The 23,270-nt window shown below is 33.8% G+C and overlaps 1 protein-coding gene across 1 annotated transcript in view; it reads right to left on the reverse strand.

The window, feature by feature from the left end:
* Window positions 1–16,684: 16,684 nt before the first annotated feature.
* Window positions 16,685–23,270, reverse strand: part of LOC132698712 (dynein beta chain, ciliary-like) — a 50,018-nt gene continuing 43,432 nt past the window's right edge. The window contains exons 18-21 of the mRNA XM_060664915.1: window positions 22,125–22,339; window positions 20,398–20,717; window positions 18,499–18,738; window positions 16,685–17,005 (exon numbers count right to left, since the gene is read on the reverse strand). Coding sequence (XP_060520898.1) covers window positions 16,765–17,005; window positions 18,499–18,738; window positions 20,398–20,717; window positions 22,125–22,339 — 1,016 coding nt within the window. The 3' untranslated portion in view covers window positions 16,685–16,764. The remainder of the gene's footprint in view (window positions 17,006–18,498; window positions 18,739–20,397; window positions 20,718–22,124; window positions 22,340–23,270) is intronic.

Raw genomic sequence — 23,270 nt, forward strand, 5'->3', positions numbered from 1 at the left:
TGTATACCTAAGTTTCTAGATGATTTGGTACATGATACATTAATATTCTGAATTTTTAGCTTAACTTCCTAAACAGCAAAGTCTAGAAACATTACCTCCCAATTTGTCTTTTTTGAGACAGCTGATAGCCTCGCTAAATCGTCGGTTATGTTTGCTTGAGCGTAGTTTTGTTTCTAAAGCTTGAAAGAAAAATGAGAATGTGTATCATACTAGAAAATTGATGACCGAAAATAGATAATCAAGGAACACCACAGAGCACATCCTGTACAGATGACACACCACTCTTAGTCTCCACGTATTACTATCTTATAGCAAACAATGTTTTCAAAAACTTCAACTTTCAACTAACAAGAGTTGATTTATCGCAACAGTAGTCCAACAGTACTGAAAAGTGGGTTCCCAGAATCAGAAGCACTGATACCGTCTGTAACGAAGAGCAAAGCAGCAGTGCAGCAAAACCCGACTAACAATTGGGAAAATGTAAAATTAAGATCTAGGTGTTTACTAATCTGTTGATTAATAATGTATTTCAGACAAGGCTACTACTACAATACTAATCGGCCTAAGCTCAGTGTGTGACTTAGGATCCGATTTTTTTTGTAGAGGAGTTAAGAAAGTAAAGAATAAAATATAAAACTCATTCACAATTATGAAAAAAAAACAATAAAATACAAACTTTTTTACAATTCTAAAAATATGAAAGTAATTTTAAAAAGTAACCATAATAATAAGTATAATAATAATAATCATAGCTTTCACATGTCCGAAAGGTAAAACTTCTTATAAACCTTGTGTTAGGCCACAATATTCAGTGTCGTATAGCCTAAATAACTCTGTATAATACCAAAGTTTATCAACAACTGGAAGAGATAACGATGGACAATTTCTTGTCTCTACCCCTTACCAACTTATTCATGGGAAATTTTTAGAACGACTTTAATGATGAATTAGAGTATTTCATCAAGGGTCTTCACCTGTATGATTTTGATGTATCGTGTCGACATTGTGTGTCACCAATGTGTATCGTAATCGCTAGTTTAGACGCACAATAATACACTATCATGTAGTAGGCCGTTGTGATACTGTATTTGATACATCCATTTCCATGTATTTCGTATCTGATACACCGCGTATCAGATAAAAGTGTTGCGACATTAATTAGGTTGGTATCGATATAAATACTGAAAATTAACAATATAAGAAGAGAGGTTCTTCCACACCCTTTAGTGACTTTTCTTAATAATCGGTGATGGCAAGTGATGGACTGCGATTTGCGACTGTCATCTGGAACTGATTAGGCATTATTCAGGATATGTATCACTCACAACAAATTTAACGCATATATGTGTGTCAATAGAGGCTAGGTTTTCTTATAAATTTTTTGCATTGTATTGGTTTTCTGTTGTAAAGTACCGAACTTCACTACCAAATTTTCTGCTATATTTTTTTTGATTATTGCAATATAAGTTTTGGCTATAGATTGCCTAAAATACTCTCAACGCGATTGAAATTGGCATCAGCCTCAACGTAGCTGTCAGAGAATAATGCAAGTATACGGTGCGAACGAAATAACAACAAGGGACAAGGCAGTATTGTTCAAAGGATAAAAAGAAAATGAAAAAAAAATATTGTTTTGGCCCCTTAGCATACGTTGATAAAATTAACTTCCCTTTCCAAAAAGGCGTGATGTTTTCATTCATAATAGTAAAGGTTGTAAGGAAAATATGTGCCAAGGTATTATTTTAGAAAGTTAGAACTGGCGGCTTATTTAATTTTTTGTTAAAGATCATTTATACAAACCGTACATTCAATTTGCATAATTTGTAAGATACAAATTTCTATTCCTACTGAGACTTCACTCATTCTTATGCTTGTGTAATGTTTAAGAGACTTCTTTGGGAGTGTGCTGCGTAAAATTAAAATAATTCCTTTATTGTAAACAAGCAAAAGTGTTCCCGTATTTTGCTCAGCACTGTTTTACTGAAAAACTTCCAAACGAAGTAATAAATATTATAGCAATGAATGTATTTATATTTATTTACCAATACAATATTCATATTACAGGGTGTCTGGTTAAGAATAGGCTATAAGCGTATTTTCGATCAGCTGTATTTAGTTGGGTTCAAAGATAACATAAAAAAGATGTCGGATCTTGAAGCACCAAATTTAAATTAGATATTTGCTTTTGTCCATATTTAGGAATCATTTGATATAATTATTTAAAAAGTCGAAAACCAGCTTTTTCTAGAATAGGAAAAAATCGCCTGACTTCCTTTTGCATATACAAAAGTCGCTTGCGAATTGTTTTAATAACTTTTACGTAAAAAATAATATTCTCTATATGTTTCGACTTGAAAAGAGCATACTTTTGAAGACAGCAGAACCGACGAGCAAATAATCTCTTTAACAACTAAATTGAAACAAATTTTCTTAATTTTAATATCATGCAGTAGTAGTTAGACGGATTTTTTTACTACAGAAAATTGGAAACCTCTTACAATGCGTTATTAAAAACCTTTTTTTTTATATTTACAGAAAAACTCAAGGATACTAGTATGTCACTTAATACTTCATAGTTATCAAAATCGTACTGAACTGCACCATTGTTAAAGAGAGTCAGATAGCTAACCCAACAAAGCAGAATGTCAACAAACGCTATGAATATCAGGACGTTAGAATTAAGTGCCATATTAATGTTGATAACTGATAAAGCATACTTACTGTTTATGAAAAGCAAAGTGCAAAATACAAATTTTAAAAGAATGTCAAATTTGAGATGTGTAAAGTCCAATTGTAGTAAGTGATACAGGTTTTCCCAAAAGTGTTGAAGTTGTATTTTTTTTTAAATAGAACCCCCTTTTTGCATTCTACGATCAAAATAACTGTATGTTTCAATACGGTTTATCATAAAGATTTTCGTAAAGATTTTCACAAAAATTGAGTTCTGTAAAAATGCAATCTAATTTTAGTTTCTCAAATACATAAGAAGTATTTAAAATATTACAGTAAATTGTAACATGTGGATAATATGTTTCGTCTCAATTATAAAAAGCTTTGCATCTTGGACAAATATTGATCCTAATCAAATAACAACGTTAAGTGTCTATAACTTGAACACTAGCATTATTAATTTAAATGGACAAGAGTATTAATTTTTATTTGTAGATTGTGAGGATATGTTGTTTAGCCTAAATGAAGACCATTGTTTATTGATTTCTGCAGTTTATGTTCAAAAGTTTCTTGAAAGAAATCATTATCTTAGCATCAGGCGTATTTCAGAGAATGTTAAACAAATTGAAGGAAAATTGAAGTGCAGAAAAAATGTAGAAAATGATTTGCGGTAGTTGGTTCAGTTTTACAAAATCAAAAAAATATTCAAAATCAGATATCCGAAACCACAAAAAATTTGTCAAACGCATATTTCAAGAAGTCCAGTTAATTCTTATAAAATACAGCTTAGCCGAGAACTTTATGGAAATAATTATGACAGCTAAATTCAATTTTGTTCGTTGATGTTAAGCAGAGTGAGAAAAAGAGAACTTTTTTCATTTATTTCTAAATTCCATAGGCAACTTGATGCGATAAGTCATTTATTTAGATAACATCAAAAATCAAAATTTGGCGTATTCGATATGTAAGTGAAGAGTACATTTTCTAGTAAGTTAAAACATATGAATAAGATCTTATTAAAAACCTTTTATAATAGAGATTCATGGTTACACATTACTGCAGATTTCGCTTACATAACTTAAACACTTCTTATATATTTAAGAAATTGGAATTAGGTTAAATTTTGACAGAACTTAAATTATTTTGAAAACCTTAAGATTTAGGTATCATCAACGTATCATATAGAGATTATTCCGATAAAAAAAAACAACTTTGATACTTTCCGCACTTGTGTTACAACCTGTATAACATAAAAATAGCGTACAATATGTCTCAGTAAGTTGGAACCATATGGGAAGTTGTTTTATTATTAATTTTAGGGAAAAATATTATTAATAAAAAGTTCTGCATGTTCTAAATCTAAAATTCATTTGTCAGATATGATTTTTTCCAATAGTATACGGATTTTATTTTATTCTAAAAATAACTGGAAAAATAATTTTCACTCATTTTCGTTCGATACATGTGTAGTCACCTTCGTAGAAATTTTCTGACATATTTCTACAATTATTCTTTCTCAACGGCAAAATGGCTTGGAGTGGCCTTTTCTGCTCAACTGTTTCAAATAGTCCCATAAGAAGTAATCAATGGGGACTAGGGGACGTAGCACTCCAAAAAGATGTGACTTGTTAGCAACAAGTACATGATGGTTCTTTCAAAAACTTTCACTTGTATTCAATGTGAGAATTACGTTTGGTTTGAAATTCTTTACATAACGAATTCTTTTAACGTAATGATATTTTTATATTGTCTAAGAGACCAGAATCGGCGATTTACATAAAATCTATTTGTAATTCCAGAATTTACTAATTATTTTTGTGACAGTTGATTGGATCATATTTTTATTGGGATGTCTATTATTCAAAAAATAATTGCATCTTTTCTATAGATTTTATAATTGTTTCGCAGCTAATAACGCTACCATATTTATCAAAATTTGTACAATAAAATTTGCACTGTTATTGTAATTATTGTAAATTTTTTCAATGTAAATGCACGCGATTACATATTGGAGCGTAGTTTTTAGTTCTAGACAAGTTTTTTTTTAACAATTTTCGAAATTGTTTAATTTGAAAATACTTTACTGACTATATGAATATATTTTATATCTTAGAAAATGCTGAACTTAACATTCGGCACCTTATGTTTAGTCCCAACATGTATTCAGACAGTATTCAGTATCACCAGATAATAACAGTATCTTTAGAACACGCTGATAAAAAGAAACCGTATTTTTCGATATAGGCGGAAGGAAGTACAAACAATGGACGGTTATTAAACTTTATCAGCCATAATCTCCAGAGGCGGATAAAAATCATTCGCTAGGGTTGGTCCGTAGTTAGCACCAGCGTCAGACTTCTGAACGGCTAATAGGGCGTAGATAACTACGCCGTAGTGGTAACGTCCACGCTGTTTGAATATTCTTTATGCTGCATATTCGATTTTACCCTATGGATGGTGCAAACGGTCTGTTCATGCTTCCCTACACGCGGGAGAGTATATTGCGGCTTAATGGTCGTGTAAATAATGTACTTAGATTTATTCGGTGTTCATGCTGTTAGAAATAACTGTTAGAAATAACACCTCTATACGAGACACATACTATCAAGAAATGGTTTGGGAATGTCTATTCCTAAACAAGGACATGAGACCGTCACTAATTCATACGATGATTCTTTAAGAATGGACAATCGTTCATTAATTATAGTATAGCAAGTTTTTCGACAATTGCGAATTTGAAACTTATTTGGATGTTGCTTCTAAAGTGTGCTAGTTTGAATCGTACTATTCAGATGGAATCGCATTGTTTTATCTGTGAAGTTATGATTGAAATGTGATAAAAATTTTCAATTTTTCAGAAAAAAAAAGGTATTTTTGTTTAAGCCGTATAACTCAATCGGACTTATTTGCACGTCAAATCAATAATAATTGTAATAATAGTAATAAAAACCTTCAAATTAATGTTGAAATACATCTCAATACATGTTCCTCATCATGCATGAACCACACATTTTCTCTTAAGGAGAATGGAAACACCCGCTAGAAGTACGTGGAGTTACGAGGATGATGAGAGATGCTTAATTAACGAGGTTCAGTTCAGATTGGACTGAAATTCAAAAGGACCATTGAAAAAGTCAAAAATTAAACCAAACCAAATGTTCACCTTAAACTCATGCTGAAAATGTGTTGAGCATTTATATAAATGTAGCTTAATCCGTAAAAAGAATCTTATTGAGGAAATTTCATTTAAGCGATGAACCCGAATATAATGATAATGATAGGGATTTATATTCTTAAGGTTTGTAAAGATTTCGTAAAAGTTTTAGATTGGGTTGGGTACAATTATATATCTTCGGGATGCTGCAAGTGAACTAAAACTTGCTTGAACAGAAACACAAATCATTTCACCCCTCTCACTAGGAGTAAAATGATTATGTAATTTGTTATTGCCCCCTAATACCTTTGCATAAGCAGCCAGTAAGACGCATGCAGACTAATCAAATTTAATGACATACAAATGTGGCAAATACTGATACAAGCCTACTTAGAAGAGAATAGCAATATCATAAATTTAAGAGTAATTCTGAAATTTCAATTTTAATTTTCTTATTAATATTATTAAAACATTAATTGTTAAATATTGCTTTTAGATATTTATGAAAAAATCTGAAAAAATGCCTTCAACTTTTTAAATGTAAATAAGTCAAAAACAAAAGTACCTTTTTTATGAAAAATTAAATGTTTTTTCAGATTTTGTTGTTTGTTTCAACCATGTCACAAGAATTAAAATTACAATTTTTACTGTTACACTATAAAAACATGAAAATTATAATATTGTGTGTGTCCCTGTATAGTTCTCTTCATAATTTAATACATTTGTATAATACACTAGATATGTTATTAGATGTTCTCATTGAGTTTTGCAGAAATTATATAGAATATGTATTAAATTTTATCATATTTTTAAAATAATGTCACTGCAGTGCAGTGTCAGAGAAAGAAGAGTGGCTTAGGTACAACCGAAAGTAGTACGATCTTATTTTGCAACAAGGGACTCTTAAAAAAAGGATAGTATATAGTTGATTAACCACGTGTGAATAAAATGACGTTTGTCAAACTTGTCAAGTTGGCAATAGTTTAGAATACCCCCATTATTATATTAATATATTATTTTTAATATTATTACGCGTACTTCTTAAATATTTCCTATTTTTCCCAATAATTTGCCAAGGTTGCATCAAAAATGTTATTATTATCTCATAATGGTTTCAATCATATTGTTATAATTAGTTTAGGGGAAGATAGTGACAGCGACATATAACTGCATAAGTGTAGATTCAAGGTATTCTTAAAAAACGTTTGCATTATCAAATTTCTGTGATAAGAAGATGTATGAAAACATATGAAAATAGTACACTAATCCCAAGAACATATTTTGAGCTTTACAAACAAAAATACAAACTCCAACTTTTCACGACGATTCACATTGGAAGGAATCTTTTTGGGGGCAGATGTCTCAAAAAATTCTTTAAAACTATTCTAGTCTTTGTTTAGCCTTGGTTTTCATTGTGCTTGCAAAAATTACGCGGAAGTTTTTGAAAAACTAGTTCGTGTCAATTATTTTGTATTCCAGAAAATTGTTGTCATTAATTGTTTGCCTGTTGTAAAAGTTCGGGTTTGTGATTAAATTACGATGTTGTTTCTATTTAAATTCTGTGTGCAATCTGAATTTATGCTTCGGTGTGAATTTCCACTTGGAAAGTTCCAGTAGTTTTGGTTGAGTTTATTGCTGTTATGGGTTCCAAACCACTTGTCTTCAATACGTAGTCTCTTTTATTTTCCTCGCGTCCTACGATATAATGTTTAGTTTTGTGGTTTTAGGGTTTTTTTGTGGTATAAGATCGTCAAGCTCTCTCAAATGCGACTGCACAGAGATGCGTTGTTCAAGGGTACGAAGTTATTTATATTTTTATAACGATTGAGAGGCCACCGAGCGAATTGTTCGTACCGTCTCTTTATTTAAAATTATCGTGAATATTGCAAACCTCTATACCTTTTTTTTTATTTAAGAGTGTAAGCAGCTTATCGAATTTGGTTGAAGGTTCCATCGCTGGTTCACTTTTACTTGCGTTCCTAAAATATCAACTTACCACAAGTTTCTTGTTTTTTTTTTAACACTAGCATCTCCACTCAGCTTGTCACAACCCCCGTTCTCATGTAAGTCTTAGAAATCGATATAAATTTTAAGCACTCCACACAATATTTCCATGCTATCCCACCCTTACATTGCATACAATCTTCAGCATTTTACCACACTGTTGCGCCACCCTGTAAGTCTAAATGAATGTTTATTGTACAAAAATTTCCGTGTTTTTAAAGAGACAATGACCGATATATAGTTTTGTTTAAATTTTACCCTAGTCATACGCGACCAGTCCAAGAGTTAAGAGGTTTTAAAAGATGTTATCGGTATCGTTAAACCGGTTGCGCAAAAATTATTGTAACATGATTATACGGAACTTCGCGGCGTTGAACAAAAAGAGTCGCCCGCTCTATTTGCTGTGGCAGCTTCGCTTTCCCGAACGGCTAATAGGCTGTAGATAACTGGCTATCCTGTTACAGCGATGCCGTTTCAATTTTCTTTATGCTCTAATTTAGCTTGTCTACGCCAGAATAACCATTTATTGAGTTGGCGTGGCGTAAAATTATTAATAGACTTTTTATGCCCCCTGCGTAATGTACGGCTAATTACCTGCATTAGACTAAAAGCACTAATCGTTTATTAGAGGCAATTTGAACGGAAACGCGCAGTTTGAATCATAAAAACCGTTCTCCATCTTTCGCAGGCCAATCAATTAGTATTTTGGCAATTTGGTAGTATCCAGTAATCCGATGTTCGTTCGAATTCGAGTAATATTTGATCCCGGCTGCGTACGTAATATCAAAGCACATGCTTGAAGCAGTAATCACCAGCTTTGGAGCTTTGGAATACGGCCATTTAAAGTCAATATTGCAGTACGAGTTTTAAAGTTCCTTTGTATTTTATGTATTGTAATGCATGACAATAAAGCGTTTGGAAGAATTCTTCCAAAACTTAGACAGAAATTAATGATATAAACTTAGTCTCACCAGACACACTTGCTGAAACATGAAACTGAAAATCATTCAACCCACGGTCTAAACACAACAAATAATAGCAAAACGTAAAGCCCTTAAATTGAAATACCTAATTTCTCAAAGAAACTTCCACAGGCTACTGTAATATTTTACAGAACTTCTAGATTCTTCCTGCGTCGGTTTTTGCTGAGCTGACGTTTCGCCAATCATCCTGTTGGCTTCTTCAGAACTTCACTGAAACTCTGAACGTCAGCAAGTTCAACTAAGCAAAAACCGACCTAGTTTAAAAAGGATAAAAATACCTCTCCGTACTGATAAACGCTTTACCGGTTTATTGCTCGGTTTGTTAAGGGTAGAGGGCCGTCCGTTTGTTATAGACCAGACAACTCATGACCGCTTATCGCATGCCGGACTATACCTACAGCATTTTGCAGACCATGTGGCGATCCAAGTATAATACACTCTAGACTCAGACGCCTGTAACATTTTCCTATAAAAGATTGCCCATAAATTTCACACACTGACCTCTGCGATATTTTCTTTCTAGATAGCGATCTCCCAACGCGGCAAGATCTTATTGGTCGAAAGCGAGATTTAAAATTACAGGTCTTATTGGTTGAAAAGCGTGCATGTTCATATTGAATGACTTTTCTCGACATTTTTTTCATGGTAGCTTCAAACGTTCTTGTATTATCATATTAGGCAGAAAAAATGCTGATAGTTTCACCACATTCTCTATGTATTTTTACACCAACCATTTAAATGGCAAATTTAAAGAACTCTATTCTAACAGAACATAGAAAACATCTCTCATAAATTTTATTTAACTAGCCTTGTTTTAAACTAAAAATTTATATTTTCCAAAATCCTTAACGATAGGCTATATAAAAAATACTTAGAAAGCGATCAGAAACTATAGCTCGCGTAAAATTTAGTAACGTACAAAATTTTGAACCCCAGTTTTGAATAAATTGCGTATTAATTTCTAATTAATGTTTAAGTGTTTAATGAAAACGACGCCTTTTAATGACACTCTACGCATGATCTGTGCATTGTTGAATCTTAAGGTAGGAAGTAAAAAAGCCATCTTTTTGACCAAACAATAAAATTAAATTGATTTTATTATAATTTCTGTAGTTTGAATCGATAATTTGTTGTAAAGTTTTGTTTATCCGAAAACCGAAAACTTTGGTAGGAAATCGTTTTGGCGTAGATGTGACTGTCTCTTAATATGGTATCCTTTTTTGTAAAATTCAAATATTGCATCAAAATTATAACGTCGTACCTATTGTAACGACCGACCGAAAACTCTAAACAAAACTAAAACAATAAACCCTAAAAACACATACTGTTGACTTAATAATTTTACAGATAACTCTAAGCTCTTTTAAGGTGTTAACACGTTGGTTTACCCTGTAACGTGTGCCTTTTTTGTTAGCTTATATAGAATATAGGCTAAATGGTGGAAGAAAAAAACTGAGATATGTGCCTGATTTTAGTTTTCCGTGTTTAATGGCGGAATCCGATCTACGCCAATTACATGCTGTTATAAAGCTTTAAATACAAAATTTCTATTACATTTTATCTAGAATCCGGTGGGTTTTTTACGAATAATACGGATATTTTTATTTTCGAAATATATGACTGTATTTTTTCCTTTTAAATAACATACCAAAAACCCTATGACAAATTGAAACAACAACTACAAAAAACATGAAAACTCATAACAACTCAATATGTAATAACAACAGATTAATAGGATTCCTAATTTCTTTGAAAATGCAAAATATGCTGGCAAAGTGGAAAATATCAAGTAAGGAATTTTTAATCGACACAACAATCGATATTGGTCAAACCTAAAACCTCATCAGACGCTCGATGCGGCGCCAAAATAGAGCCCTTGACTACAGAGCTTTTTCCAACTATTAATGTATTAAACAAAAACATAAATAAAGGAATAATATTTCTATGCATGGCCAAAAAAATTGTTTTCTAGTATTTAGACTATTTATGTATTGTTGCAACGACACGCAAAAACGCAATATTTTAAAGGAAAGTGTTACTTTGAACAATATCTCGAAAATTAATGTATCAGTTTTTTTTTTCCAAAACATCGGCAATAAAACACAGTGCGCACCCCATGCAGTGACCGAACTACAAGGTAGTTGGATCAAAACAACTTTCCGGAAGCCATTTGTCAACATCTTGTATGGAGATACCGAATATATTTTTTCAATATCCGATGCCCGGTTTCCATTACCGCGCTCTTAATATATCATAAATTTTGGTCTTCCGGATATTCGTTTATATAAAATATTCCAACGTATCTACCTATTCATCTGAATTAACCAATTAAGGAAATCCCCAACCAGACTTTCCTGTAGTCCCTTGACCGGATTAATAATTTGCCGGCGTAATATTTCGTGAGCTGATATTTTCCGGGGCAAAATCTAAATTGAGACAATAAAGAGCATTGACGTAACACAATAGCTAGTTACCTATGATTCCCAGTCGAGACGTCCCTACAAATCTCAGGAATCTCCACCCGTGCATGAACCGTAAATCAAATTTGAACATAAAGCGGAATGTCAAGTAACGAAATATCAGTGTGGCGGGTGGTTGTTAAAACTTTTGGAAATTATCTCTGAATTCGTTCTGCTTTAGTTTAGATAGAGTTGCTTTGTCCCAAAATCAAACCGTTGTTATATTGCACCACGCAAAACCCCATCTTTTGTCGGTGATGAACAATGGGACCATTTTCTATATAGAGCGTCCTTCAGAAAATTAAATAAAGACTTTTATTTATGGTTTTTTGAAATTTAAATTTTATGTGAACTATTGCTTTAATGAAGATGAAAAACGAACATGACTTTCGACACATATCAAAAACTAGGATAATATATTTCAATCTGTAAAATACCTAATTATACATCGATCTAGCGTCCGGGAAGCGTCACTTTATCACCTGAGTTTCTTGGCCCACAGATCCGAGCCTCTTCGGACATTTCCGAGATATTACCGCACAGGTTTGGGAACAATCGGATGTTTTCGGAGATTTTACCGCACGGCTTGAATTTTGACGTTTGTCAATTCTGACGTATCGTTTTGCAAAAACGTACCCAAAAACTAACGGTAGTAGAAAAAGTATAGTATGCAACACGTTTGGTAAACTTTTTAAGTCACTCTCAACTTAATGGCAATATTAATTTAATTATTTATTTACATATTACGTATAACCTAAGTAAATTTAATTATACTAAAATCTGTCACAGATAGTAAATCAGTTTCCGTCAACTACCCAAACAAAAGTTCCTGCAAAATTTAATTTAATTTGTTTGTTAATTGTTTTATTTGAAATGTAATAATCAAATATAAATGTTTAAAATAAATATTTAGAGAGCCAATGTTCTCCTAGATATAATTCTAGTTAAGCAAACTTTCATTCTCTGTTGTAGAATATTTTAATCTGCAATAATTTAAAGGATATACTTTCCAACCAGAGATATAACACGTCCAATAGTTTTTAGGATTTGTCCCAGGGTAAATGTCAAAAAATTGTCGAAAACAAAGAATAATAAAAATATGGCCTCAAACAGTCAATTCTACTTTGGCTTTCGGGTTTCAATTTTGGTTCATTTTAATTCAATTCGTTTATATTTATAGTAGCAAAGAGGGACCACATTGTTAATGCTATAATACCATTAGTTTAATATACATATATTTAGAATAGAATAGAATAGAACTTTATTAACCATTCATGTACGTTATTCAACAACAAATAGTACGTCCAAAATAACAAAACATTGATACAATAATACAGCGTAACTAATAACTAATAACTATTATATTACAGACAAATCTAACAATGAGAGTACACAAAATACGAAAATTCATTGTAGCATATTGCTACTAAGTAGCTCCGATTCTTCATTCGTGTTATAAAGGACATTCTGACTAAAAAAATCCTTAATTTTTGTTTTAGATTGCTTAAGAGCTAGGTTTTTACGATTTGAAGGAAGGTCATTATAAAATGTTACATTAATCTTATTAGATCAATCATCAATTTTTTCCTATGCGGAATCAATTAAACCAGACCCACCAGAATTATTCGAAATTTTAGACTTTTCTAAATAGCATTTTAGTAAGGACTGCAGTGGTCTCCATTCAGAGATAGAGTAAAGAGCATAAAAAAAGAAATGAATTTGTCTGAGCTTTAAAACTGTACTAACCGTAACTGTGGGTAAAATGAGAATATTTTGCAAAAAGCAGGTTTTGATAATAAGTTTTGTTCATAATACATTTTATAATTAACAGAGTTTAAATTAAGTAAATAAGTCACTTCGCATAAAATGCAGCGGAACTAAAACTTTATTACTCTAAAAATCAACAATTAAGGTCACCGTTTACCTGTTACACTACTCACAATACACACTACAAATAATGTATATACTGTTTACTATTTATATCTGACAACGCCGGATCCAGCCTATTCGAATCGTTCAAGACAATACCAAAATATTAGACTTCATCTCTATTATCCTTTGCCAGTGTCAAAACCAACAAATGATAAGAAAAATCTTTAATTTTTTTAATCATTTTGTCCAGATTAGATTTTTTCGTCGTTGTTTTAAAACTCATTTTTACTAAAACAGCTAATAGTATTATATCATCTCAAATGTCAATTAAGAAAACTCCATACTTGGCTACAAATAGAAAGCAGGGTTTATAATTACGTTTGGTGCTAATTACAATAGTTCTGGATTCCTCCTTTATGGGTTGAAGAAGCCAACAGGATGGTTGACGTAACGTCGGCAAGTTCAATTCAACAACAACCGGCATAGGAAAAATTCTGAAATTTTGGGAAAACGGTATTGCAGTAGCCCATGGAAGTTTCTTGATTGTGTTTGGTGTATTATAATTCAAAAAGAAGCGCTAAGCATAAATTCGGCAATTTAAAGACGCGATGCAAATGACCAGCAGTCTTAGCTTCATGACTATCTCTTAGCAGTAATTTCGGAAGTCCGGTACCCTCTGGTTCGCTTGGCAGACGGTTTGTACTCAACTGCCCATCTCTCTTAGCTGGCTCGAACTACATAGTATTGCCCTTGGATCCCCTACTCTTACCCTGCAGATACGGCCAGTCTCTGCCCGACAGCCATGTGACTTCGGGATCGCCCATAGTCAGGTAGTCCTTTGAACCCCCAACTCCCCTTTGGCGTACTCAGATGTTTAAAACAAATGAATGCAGCTTCTTCATTATATATTGCAGTAATTGTTGCCGATGGTCTCAAAAAATGCCCGTTGCAATCGTGTATAGTATGGTTGTTGTTATCTGTCATGAAAAATGGCGGAGTTCTTGGATTTCGTTTTTCTTAATTTAAGATGTTTTAAATTGTTGTAAACTTTTTTTGACTTTCACGGTTAATTCAATAATCAAGTGTCTCTGTGATCTTCAATTGATATTAAATGCCTGCTTATACACGTACAAAAAGTCCGGTATATCTCCGCCATTTTTCATAACAGATACCAACATGCTTGTAAGGCTCAACACCGGAAAAGTTTGATTTTTACCATTTCGATTGATCGCTATCCTTGTTTTTTAAGATTCATAAAAATGTCTGATATTCTTGAGACCGGTTTTCGAGTAGGATGGAAAAATGATTTCTCGTTATTTAATGAAGGTGTACTTCTTCATATGCAACTGACAGTTGGCTATGACGTAGAATTCGACATGTGCTCTGCTGCAAGTATCTATAGCTGACCGATGGTTCTGCGCCGTGCTGCCGTTAATTAGATTGTTTCTTCTCTTTCCAACGTTCATTAATTTATCACTATTTCCTGAGACATTTCCTTATTATTTGACTACATAGTATTGCCCTTGGATCCCCTACTCTTACCTTGCAGATACGGCCAGTCTCTGCCCGACAGCCATGTGACTTCGGGATCGCCCATAGTCAGGTAGTCCTTTGAACCCCCAACTCCCCCTTGGCATCTCATAAAGTGCCAGAGAACTACGCATCTGGTCATGACAAATAGACTGTGTGACAATGCACAAAGTCTTCAATGTGGAAAAGTCATGTTTCTTCTTATGTTTTCGAAAGTCGCTTGTTTGTTTTGACATTGCCAAAAAATAATAGAGACGAAACCCTTTTGACAACTCTTCAAATTTTTTTGATACAAACTTTGTTCCATCTCTTGTCATAAACTCTTTATGTATGGTACAAAATACAAAGCAGTCTCCGGTCACCTATTAGCTGCATTTAGCAAAATGTACCGAACTAAATTGGAAGCTTTCGCAAAATACCTGTTCCATAAATTTCACAATTTCTTCGAAACTTAACCGCTTTCTGTCTAACCAGTTAACTAGATTACTGAATTGGCTTGATTTAAAATTTATAATCGGCTTCGTGAACTCGGCGAATCGTTTAATTAATTTCCACGCCAACTATTCGAAACCCGTTTTCTTTTCGCTATCTCAGGCACTTATTGTTCACGGGATACAGAATTGCAGTATGTAGTAGACAAAACAAATCATATGTAAGAGTTTCGAAGTGTGTATATTGTTAATGAATGAGTAAAATTAAATAGACAGAATTTTATAGAATTAATATAAAGTGTAAGTTTAAGTAAATAATTTTCCTAATTAAACGACAATTAATGAGCCTTCGATGGAACGCAACAAAAAATTAATGTGCTGGGAAGAAGTCGTAACTGACTTAGACTTAATGTCTAAAATCTTCGTCAAATTGTGCGATGTACAGACGACTAGTGTATCGCTGAACCATCAAGCAGACGCACTGACCGTCAAGATTTTTCAATCTTGTATGAGTTACGCGCCTATAAGTGAAGAGGGTAGCCTACTCTAAAACACTTGGACCTCGCAGGCCCATTGTGCTTCCTTCTGGGCAGAGCACTGGACTTTACATCAATCCCAGCGACTCGATGTAGGCAATGACGGTTCCCCGAGTCGTCTCGCTATACATGACTTTGTGACTAAATGTTTAGGACATTTGCACCGAATGTGTTCTACTGTTTCATCTTCCTGCTCGTACACCCTTACTGCTACTGCTACTTCTACTCAAACCCAACCTGCATTGTTGTATAGCTTTTTCCTGGTCATAGTCAGGTATTTTTTGGCTGCTGTTTCGTTTGGACAGTTCGATAGCTACCTAGCTAGCCAACAGTTTCCTTTTTCATCCCATTGTTGAAGAAATTGTTTCCGCGGGCTTTCGTTTATCAGCTCTTTAAAGACTGACGTCGCCAGACCGGTCCTATAAAGTTTAGCCAGACAGCCCTCCTGAACAGGAAGTCGGCGGTGTGATTTCCTGTAGAATACGCATGCCCAAATACAAACGACGATATTGTCAACTGGTGGAAGAGAAAAATAAAAAGTATTGTATGGACTTCCGCGTATATTTCTGCAAACCTTGATAAAATATTTTTAACATTCCATGTGTTCGTGTTCGTATCAAAGGGTGCACCCAAAACCGTTCCTTCTGAAGTGTTTCCTTAATTCATGCAGTAGTTCAGATACCACGAAACTTACAACCCAACAAAAGTGTTTGCATGATAGAATCTTTGTTTCTCCTAATTCCACCTCTGTCCAGCCAACCATATTACAGAAATTTTGGTTTCTTACATACTGAGTTCTTTAGGCACATCCGCACCTATACAAATACTCGTTATTTCCTGTCCACGTTGAAAATAATTGTATATCATATTAGGGTGTTTGGTTAGAAATGTAGTTGCCTTATTAAAGCGGGTTTTCATTGATATTAATTATGCCGAATATAGGACAATGTGCAGTATTCTACTTCAGAAACAAAACATTATTTAATGGACATAATTTAATATACGTATCAATTAGAAAGGCTATAACAAATATTGTAACTGGAACAATGAATAATTCTTTATTTGTTAACAAACTATATCTTAATAGAGTCAACATGAAAAGTCAAAACATTTTCCGTGTGTTATTTAAACTTGCAACAATATCGCCACCCCCGCCAGCGTCCATTTCAATGCCTTTTCCTTCGTTTTCAGGTTGAACGTCCAAACAAACGTGGGACCTCTCATCCTTGTTTTATACACTGGACAATCGTACATGTTACGAAGGTCTTGTTTGTCCTGGGTAATGGCTTTTATGAAAATAACAGGCACTACTGGGAACAACTCTTTTAGCTTCGAGTCCGCTATGCTATTTAGCTGGACGTCCCATCTGAAATATAACGGGAAGGATGTTAATAATAGATAAACTCCGGACGGATTGTTTTTGGCGGAAAGGTAACCGGATGTGTTTCCAACGGTTTAACAAAATAACAACGATGGCGGCAATAAAACATGAACTCTATCGCATAAACAAGGACTATGCTAGAGTGCGCAGTTAAGGGGTGTCCGGCATTATATCGAGAACTACTTAAATATATTTAATGAAACTGCTAAGGACGACATATTTTTCCTGATTTTATGAATTTATGGCTCAGATCTTTCAATTTATTTAGCTGCTTTAAATTTCATAAATGCAAAATAACTAGTATGTAGAATGCTAAAAACCGCATGGCGATATCTTCACTACCAACCGAGGTATAGCCCCATTTTTTGAAAATTACCCATAACTTTGTTAGTTATGAAAATTTGTGATTATGGTGCAACATCATTTGTGCACTTTTTGAATCAAGTGCCGCGGCGTACTCAGATGTTTAAAACAAATGAATGCAGCTTCTTCATTATATATTGCAGTAATTGTTGCCGATAGTCTCAAAAAATGCCCATTGCAATCGTGTATAGTATGGCTGTTGTCATCTGTCATGAAAAATGGGGGAGTTCTTGGATTTCGTTTTTTTGAATTTAAGATGTTTTAAATTGTTGTTAACTTTTTTGACTTTCGCGGTTAATTCAATAATCAAGTGACTCTGTGACATCTTCAATTGATATTAAATGCCTGCTTATACACGTACAAAAAGTCCGGTATATCTTCACCATTCTTCATAACAGATACCAACATACTTGTAGGGCTCAACACCGGCAAAGTTTGAATTTTACCATTTCGATTGATCGCTATCCTTGTTTTTTAAGATTCATAAAAATGTCTGATTTCTTCATATGCAACTGACAGTTGGCTATGACGTCGAATTCGACATGTGCTCTGCTGCAAGTATCTAAAGTTGACCGATGGTTCTGCGCCGTGCTGCCGTTAATTAGATTGTTGCTTCTCTTTCCAACGTTTATTAATTTATCACTATTGCCTGAGACATTTCCTTATTATTTGACTATTCGCTTAGCAGGCGTGGGTATTCAATATACTAATAATTATTACTAATTATTACTAATTAACTTTTTTCATATTTGTTAAATACAAATTGTGAAAATTTGTCTTTAAACATCAACTAAAATTACTATTAGAGCTGTTAGTATTTAGCATAATCCAACAAGAAGTTTATGAAATCCATCATAAACCAAATGTTTTTCACTTTCTTGCTCAATAGTATATATTATTCAACAAGTACGGTAAACGGCATTTGAGTCATGAGTAGAGCAGAGCGCAGTGTTTAATAAACTTAGTGACTTAAAAAGTTTACCAAACATTTTTTTTTAACGATATGCTTCAATATCTATATGAAAATCAACGATTCATGAAAGTCGAAATGTTTCAAAAATTGCCGAAAAAAGATCTTCAAATGAACTGAAGGGCAACACGTAAAACGTTCGTACCTTGCACCCTCCATAAACAATCCATGGACGTACGCGCCTTCCCTAGGCGGCGAATTGAAATCGTCCTTTTGCTTCTTCGTCACCTCCGTCATCAGGCACATTTTGTCCAGCGGCCATTCATTTTTTCGGGCAGTTTGCTGCATTATAGCAGTCAAAAATGATTGCGGATTGAAAAACCCACCCAACCATACGGTAGCGGGCATCGAAAAATCTTGCGTCCAACCTTCTAGTTCTTTTATTCTTCAATTAACAAAAAAAATACAAGTGACAGTTTCAGGGTGTTTAAAAAGTAACAAATTGGTAAGAGGTATGTATTATATAAATTATTAACCATGACCGAAGTTAATCATTTTCTACTGATTTTCTTTCGATGAGGATTAAATTTTGCAAAAAACTAAAATCAACGCTCACCGCTCAAAAAAGGAAAAGAAAATAAGGATCTGTTTTTTATTTACAAAAAGACGATACGTATCGGCGAGGGAAAGGAAAAAGACATGGAAATGTCGAAAAATTAGATAAAAATTCAAATGGTATTCAATCTACGTCAATGCAATAAACGTTTAGGTAATCCAAACTACAGAAACAATAACACTTACCCAATGTTAAGAATAATAATAGGAACATTTTTACAATTATTTTGAAAATTGAAACGTAAATAAGTCACTTTATTATCGAGTTTTCCATAGCGACTAACCAATGTCGATCATCTAATTCAAAATAAAGTAAAACAGTCGTTCCACAAAAGTGCACAAATGAAATTTGTTAGACTTATACACATCAAAATAATCGAAAAAATAATCAAAACACTGATTGTCTGCTAGACATTTTAAGATTCTTAACAGACGAGCGGCATAATCAAAGTTTTCTAGTGGTACCACTTTTAATGATACACAAATTGCGACGGTGGTTGAGGCCAAAACAAACTGATTAATAAAATAAATATAGCACTAAAACCAAGATCGAACCAGCTACCTACTATACGGCGGACAGGCCATTACACCACGAAGGCATCTGAAATTATTATATCGACATAGAACTAATTTCTAGTTTCATAACTCACTTCAAAATGTAATTTTTGGTTGGTACAAATAAATATTTTTTATTTAAAGTATATCTATTTATATGTGAGCGATAAGTTTACTTAAAATAATAACACTACATAGTAATATTGGAATTTTGTTATTTATAGACAATTTTGTATTTGTACTTCAATTGTAGATACCCAATCAAACATTGATTTTGTTCATATTTGTATTATGTTAATTGCCATTAAGTATAACTACACGTTAACTTATTCTTGTTTCTTATAATATAATAATTAGTTGCTTTAAATACTTGAATCTGAACGAATCGCCTTTTCGAAAAATAAAGAATTTCAAAGAACTTCTCAAGAATTTGAAAATAATTCTAAGAAATTGCAAGTATAAGTAAATAATTGAGATTTAGCTCTGCGGTTTACCCCTTGCACTGACTTATGTTTTTCCGAACTAATACTGATTTTGCAGGTTATAGTTTTTAAGGCGTTACTTATGGCTATTTTCAAATTTTTCAGTGTTCCACAGGAACCATATCCTAGATAATTTCATTTAGGCATCCCCATATGTGGCGAAGCTTCGACACTTATTTCTTGTTGTGTTATACACATCACATCGAAAAACATTTTAGTTTGTGCAATTAATAGAGTACTTGACAAAGCTGCATCTGATAAGGATAAAATCCTATTATATTAATAGCCAACGTGACCATAATATCTGCCGTTGCCATGGCCGTTAGAAACCAGTAGGTGGCCGAATAAAGGCAATAACGGACTAGTTACTGATGGAATGAAGTGTTACACTGACTACCTAATTTTTTGAACTTGCGATAGAATTGGAATATGGAATATTTTAATTCATCCACCTTAGTGAGAGGTCTCCAACCCATTGTCCGAGGGGAAGCAAGCTAGGATAAGCCTTCGAAGACCATGAATCCGGCACCTGATCCAAATACAGCGATTCTTGTAGATCCTCCATGTCAGATGTAATAGTCAGCTCGCCCTTTAACCCCAAATCGAGTTCACGTAGCGACCTCTTCATTTCCCTCGTTAATGTGTTCATCCTTTCGCATTCTTGGAAAGCGACAATGATGTAAGGGGTGCGCTCTTCGACTTTGGCCATCATTTCGACTACGGGAAACTCTTCAGGCAATTTGTCGTAGATTTCCTCCAAAGCATTTCTAACCTAAAGAAAGAATATATACGAGTTCCCAACACAAAACTTATAAATAGAAAATGAGCTTTTTCATCGGACATGCCTTCGAGGCGCATAAAATCTAAATTAAATTGCTCGCTCACGCGTATACCGTTCCTAAAAAACGAGTTTTCTGCGGCATTTCTCATGTTTCTATTAACGAAAATCTTACGTAAAATTTCCATTCGTCCCTTCGTAAATTTAAATAATAAAAATCTTCAGTAAAATATATTTTAAGAAAATTTTGGAGAAAATGCGTTATTATTTTCTCCCCAGATTCAACTCATACGGAGAGGATTTAAATGGATTCGTAGTCTATGCATAGACCGGGTGTTCCACTCAAAGACTAACATTGTTGAAAGCCTAAAAAATAACAAGGAGGCCATGGGCCAAAAACGCATTCTAAACTTTTGTGGGAAATAAGAGATTGGGATTTTTACAAGATTTTGCTAAGAAAATTGGGTTTTTTCTTGGAACCATTTTGCTCCGTCTGCAAAGATGAAGTGGTGGAGAGGACTAGATGAGCTAGGTTAGCTTAAACGAGCCTCACTCTATTAGAGATTTTGCTTAAAAAAATAGTTCGCTTGGTTTCATTCGCGATTCTATGTCTTTAGGGATTCATTAGAGTAATCAACATTAAAGAAAAAGTTTACTGGCTTCAAATCCACAAACACATGCTCCGTTTGATGGATGTCACTCAATAAGATGTAAAACTTTTATGCTTTCTTCAGTACACTTTTGAAGAACTGCTGATATTTTCAACTTTCGACAAATCAGCTTTACAACTGACCTTATCACTTTATATTTCTGCATTATTTAATTGGCCCTTAATGTCATAAGGAGGACTTTTATTTTGCTAGTTTGTAGGTGCAATGCAAAAATGTCCTTTGACATTCACGTTTTGCGTTTGACAATACAAAAGAACGACTTTTCATATTACAATTTAAATACAATAAAATGGACATTGTAGTAGACGTTGTTCTTGCGCTATTTTCCACTAAGCGCACACCACCACACCACAAAAACTGTTAACAGGGTCACGAATAATGCTTTATTGTCGCCTATTCAGTTAGAATGAGCCAAAGGTAAACGGTAAACATATCAAAGGACCACGGTTTTTTACAATAATAATATGCATTTGACAGTAGGCCCAAGGGGACGCTGTCTTATAACTTAACAAACTTTGTTCGTCAAAAAAAAATCGTGCTTGTGAAAAATTAAGGTAAAGTTAAATTTTATGCAACAGCATTGTTTAATAAAGGACTCGTGTAAACCCGTTGCGAGGGACAAAACTAATAGTCTGGTTACTGCGATCAAGAAAGGTTTTAATTGGCGGGATTAAACTATTTGGACCACAGCGTCTCATATTGCAGTTACTTCATTATTATAAAATATTACCTTGTCTTCCTTTGACATACCAGCCCCCGCCGCAGCACTAGAGTCCCTGGGTTGCATTTCAAAAATAGTTCGGAACATGTTCTCTGCGGTACTTGCTAAAAAGCCAATTTCCGCATTCGGATGTAGTCCATACAAGTACGGACTCTCGGTCGGCAATCTGTCGTCTATGTACTTATGATATCCGACGTAGTCCGTATTTGGCGGTGCAAAAAAACCTGCAAAAAACAAACCGGTAAAATATATCCCGATGCTCCCGGTGCATACCAAAGGGAGTGGTGTAAAATAAAAAAGAATATCCTAGTTAGTTGTGTCTGTCCTCATAACTACTACAAATAGAAGTAAAAAAGAAGAATAACCTCACAATGTTAAACTGTCAACACAGAACAATGTGGCAAAGGTGACATTAGCCAAAGTAAGTTCAAAATGAATAGGAAATAATCATATAGCTACCGGATATATGGAGGACATGCCTATGCTGATAATGAAGGAATTTTTGAAGCGACTATGAAAAAAATAGGTAGGACATCTAATATGCGCGCGCACTGTCATTTAAATTCTTGTTTGCAACCACCAACACCAACCACCACAGTATAGATGTAGATATAAATATTTGAAAACTTGGAGTGTTCACTGTTTAGAAAGAAAATGGCGCAAAGTGCAAGTTCGTTGGTAAAATTTAGAGGCATCCACAGCAGATCATTCCCATCTCTTCAACAATAGATGCATAGCGGTCCAAGATGCATCAACTTCTTTTGTCGAACAGCCACCATATTATCTAATAGCTATTTGGAAATAACATACAACAGGTGTAACAGAAAATAAGAATGAACTCTCGCGCATGTGGAATAACGAAGGAGAATCTACAGGGAACTATGAGCGGGTTATAGAACTAATTACAGTCGGATAACAAGAATATTTGAGGACTAAAATATTCGATAAACGACAGTGAACTATTGAATGAAAGAAGCAAAAAAACATAATTTTCAATCTCAGAATAGTGAACAAGATATGATAAGAAGGAAAATACATTCCCCTTGATGCTTTTTGCCAATTCTGTGATGTCATTTCCTGAATACCTTGACGTTCATCAGACAGTAATCTTTCATTTTCAATCTCGTGTTCTGTCTACCTACACTTGCTATATAT

This window comes from Cylas formicarius, unplaced genomic scaffold (assembly GCF_029955315.1).
Source record: "Cylas formicarius isolate icCylForm1 unplaced genomic scaffold, icCylForm1.1 PGA_scaffold_10__41_contigs__length_53128322, whole genome shotgun sequence".
Classification (NCBI taxonomy): Eukaryota; Metazoa; Arthropoda; class Insecta; order Coleoptera; family Brentidae; genus Cylas; species Cylas formicarius.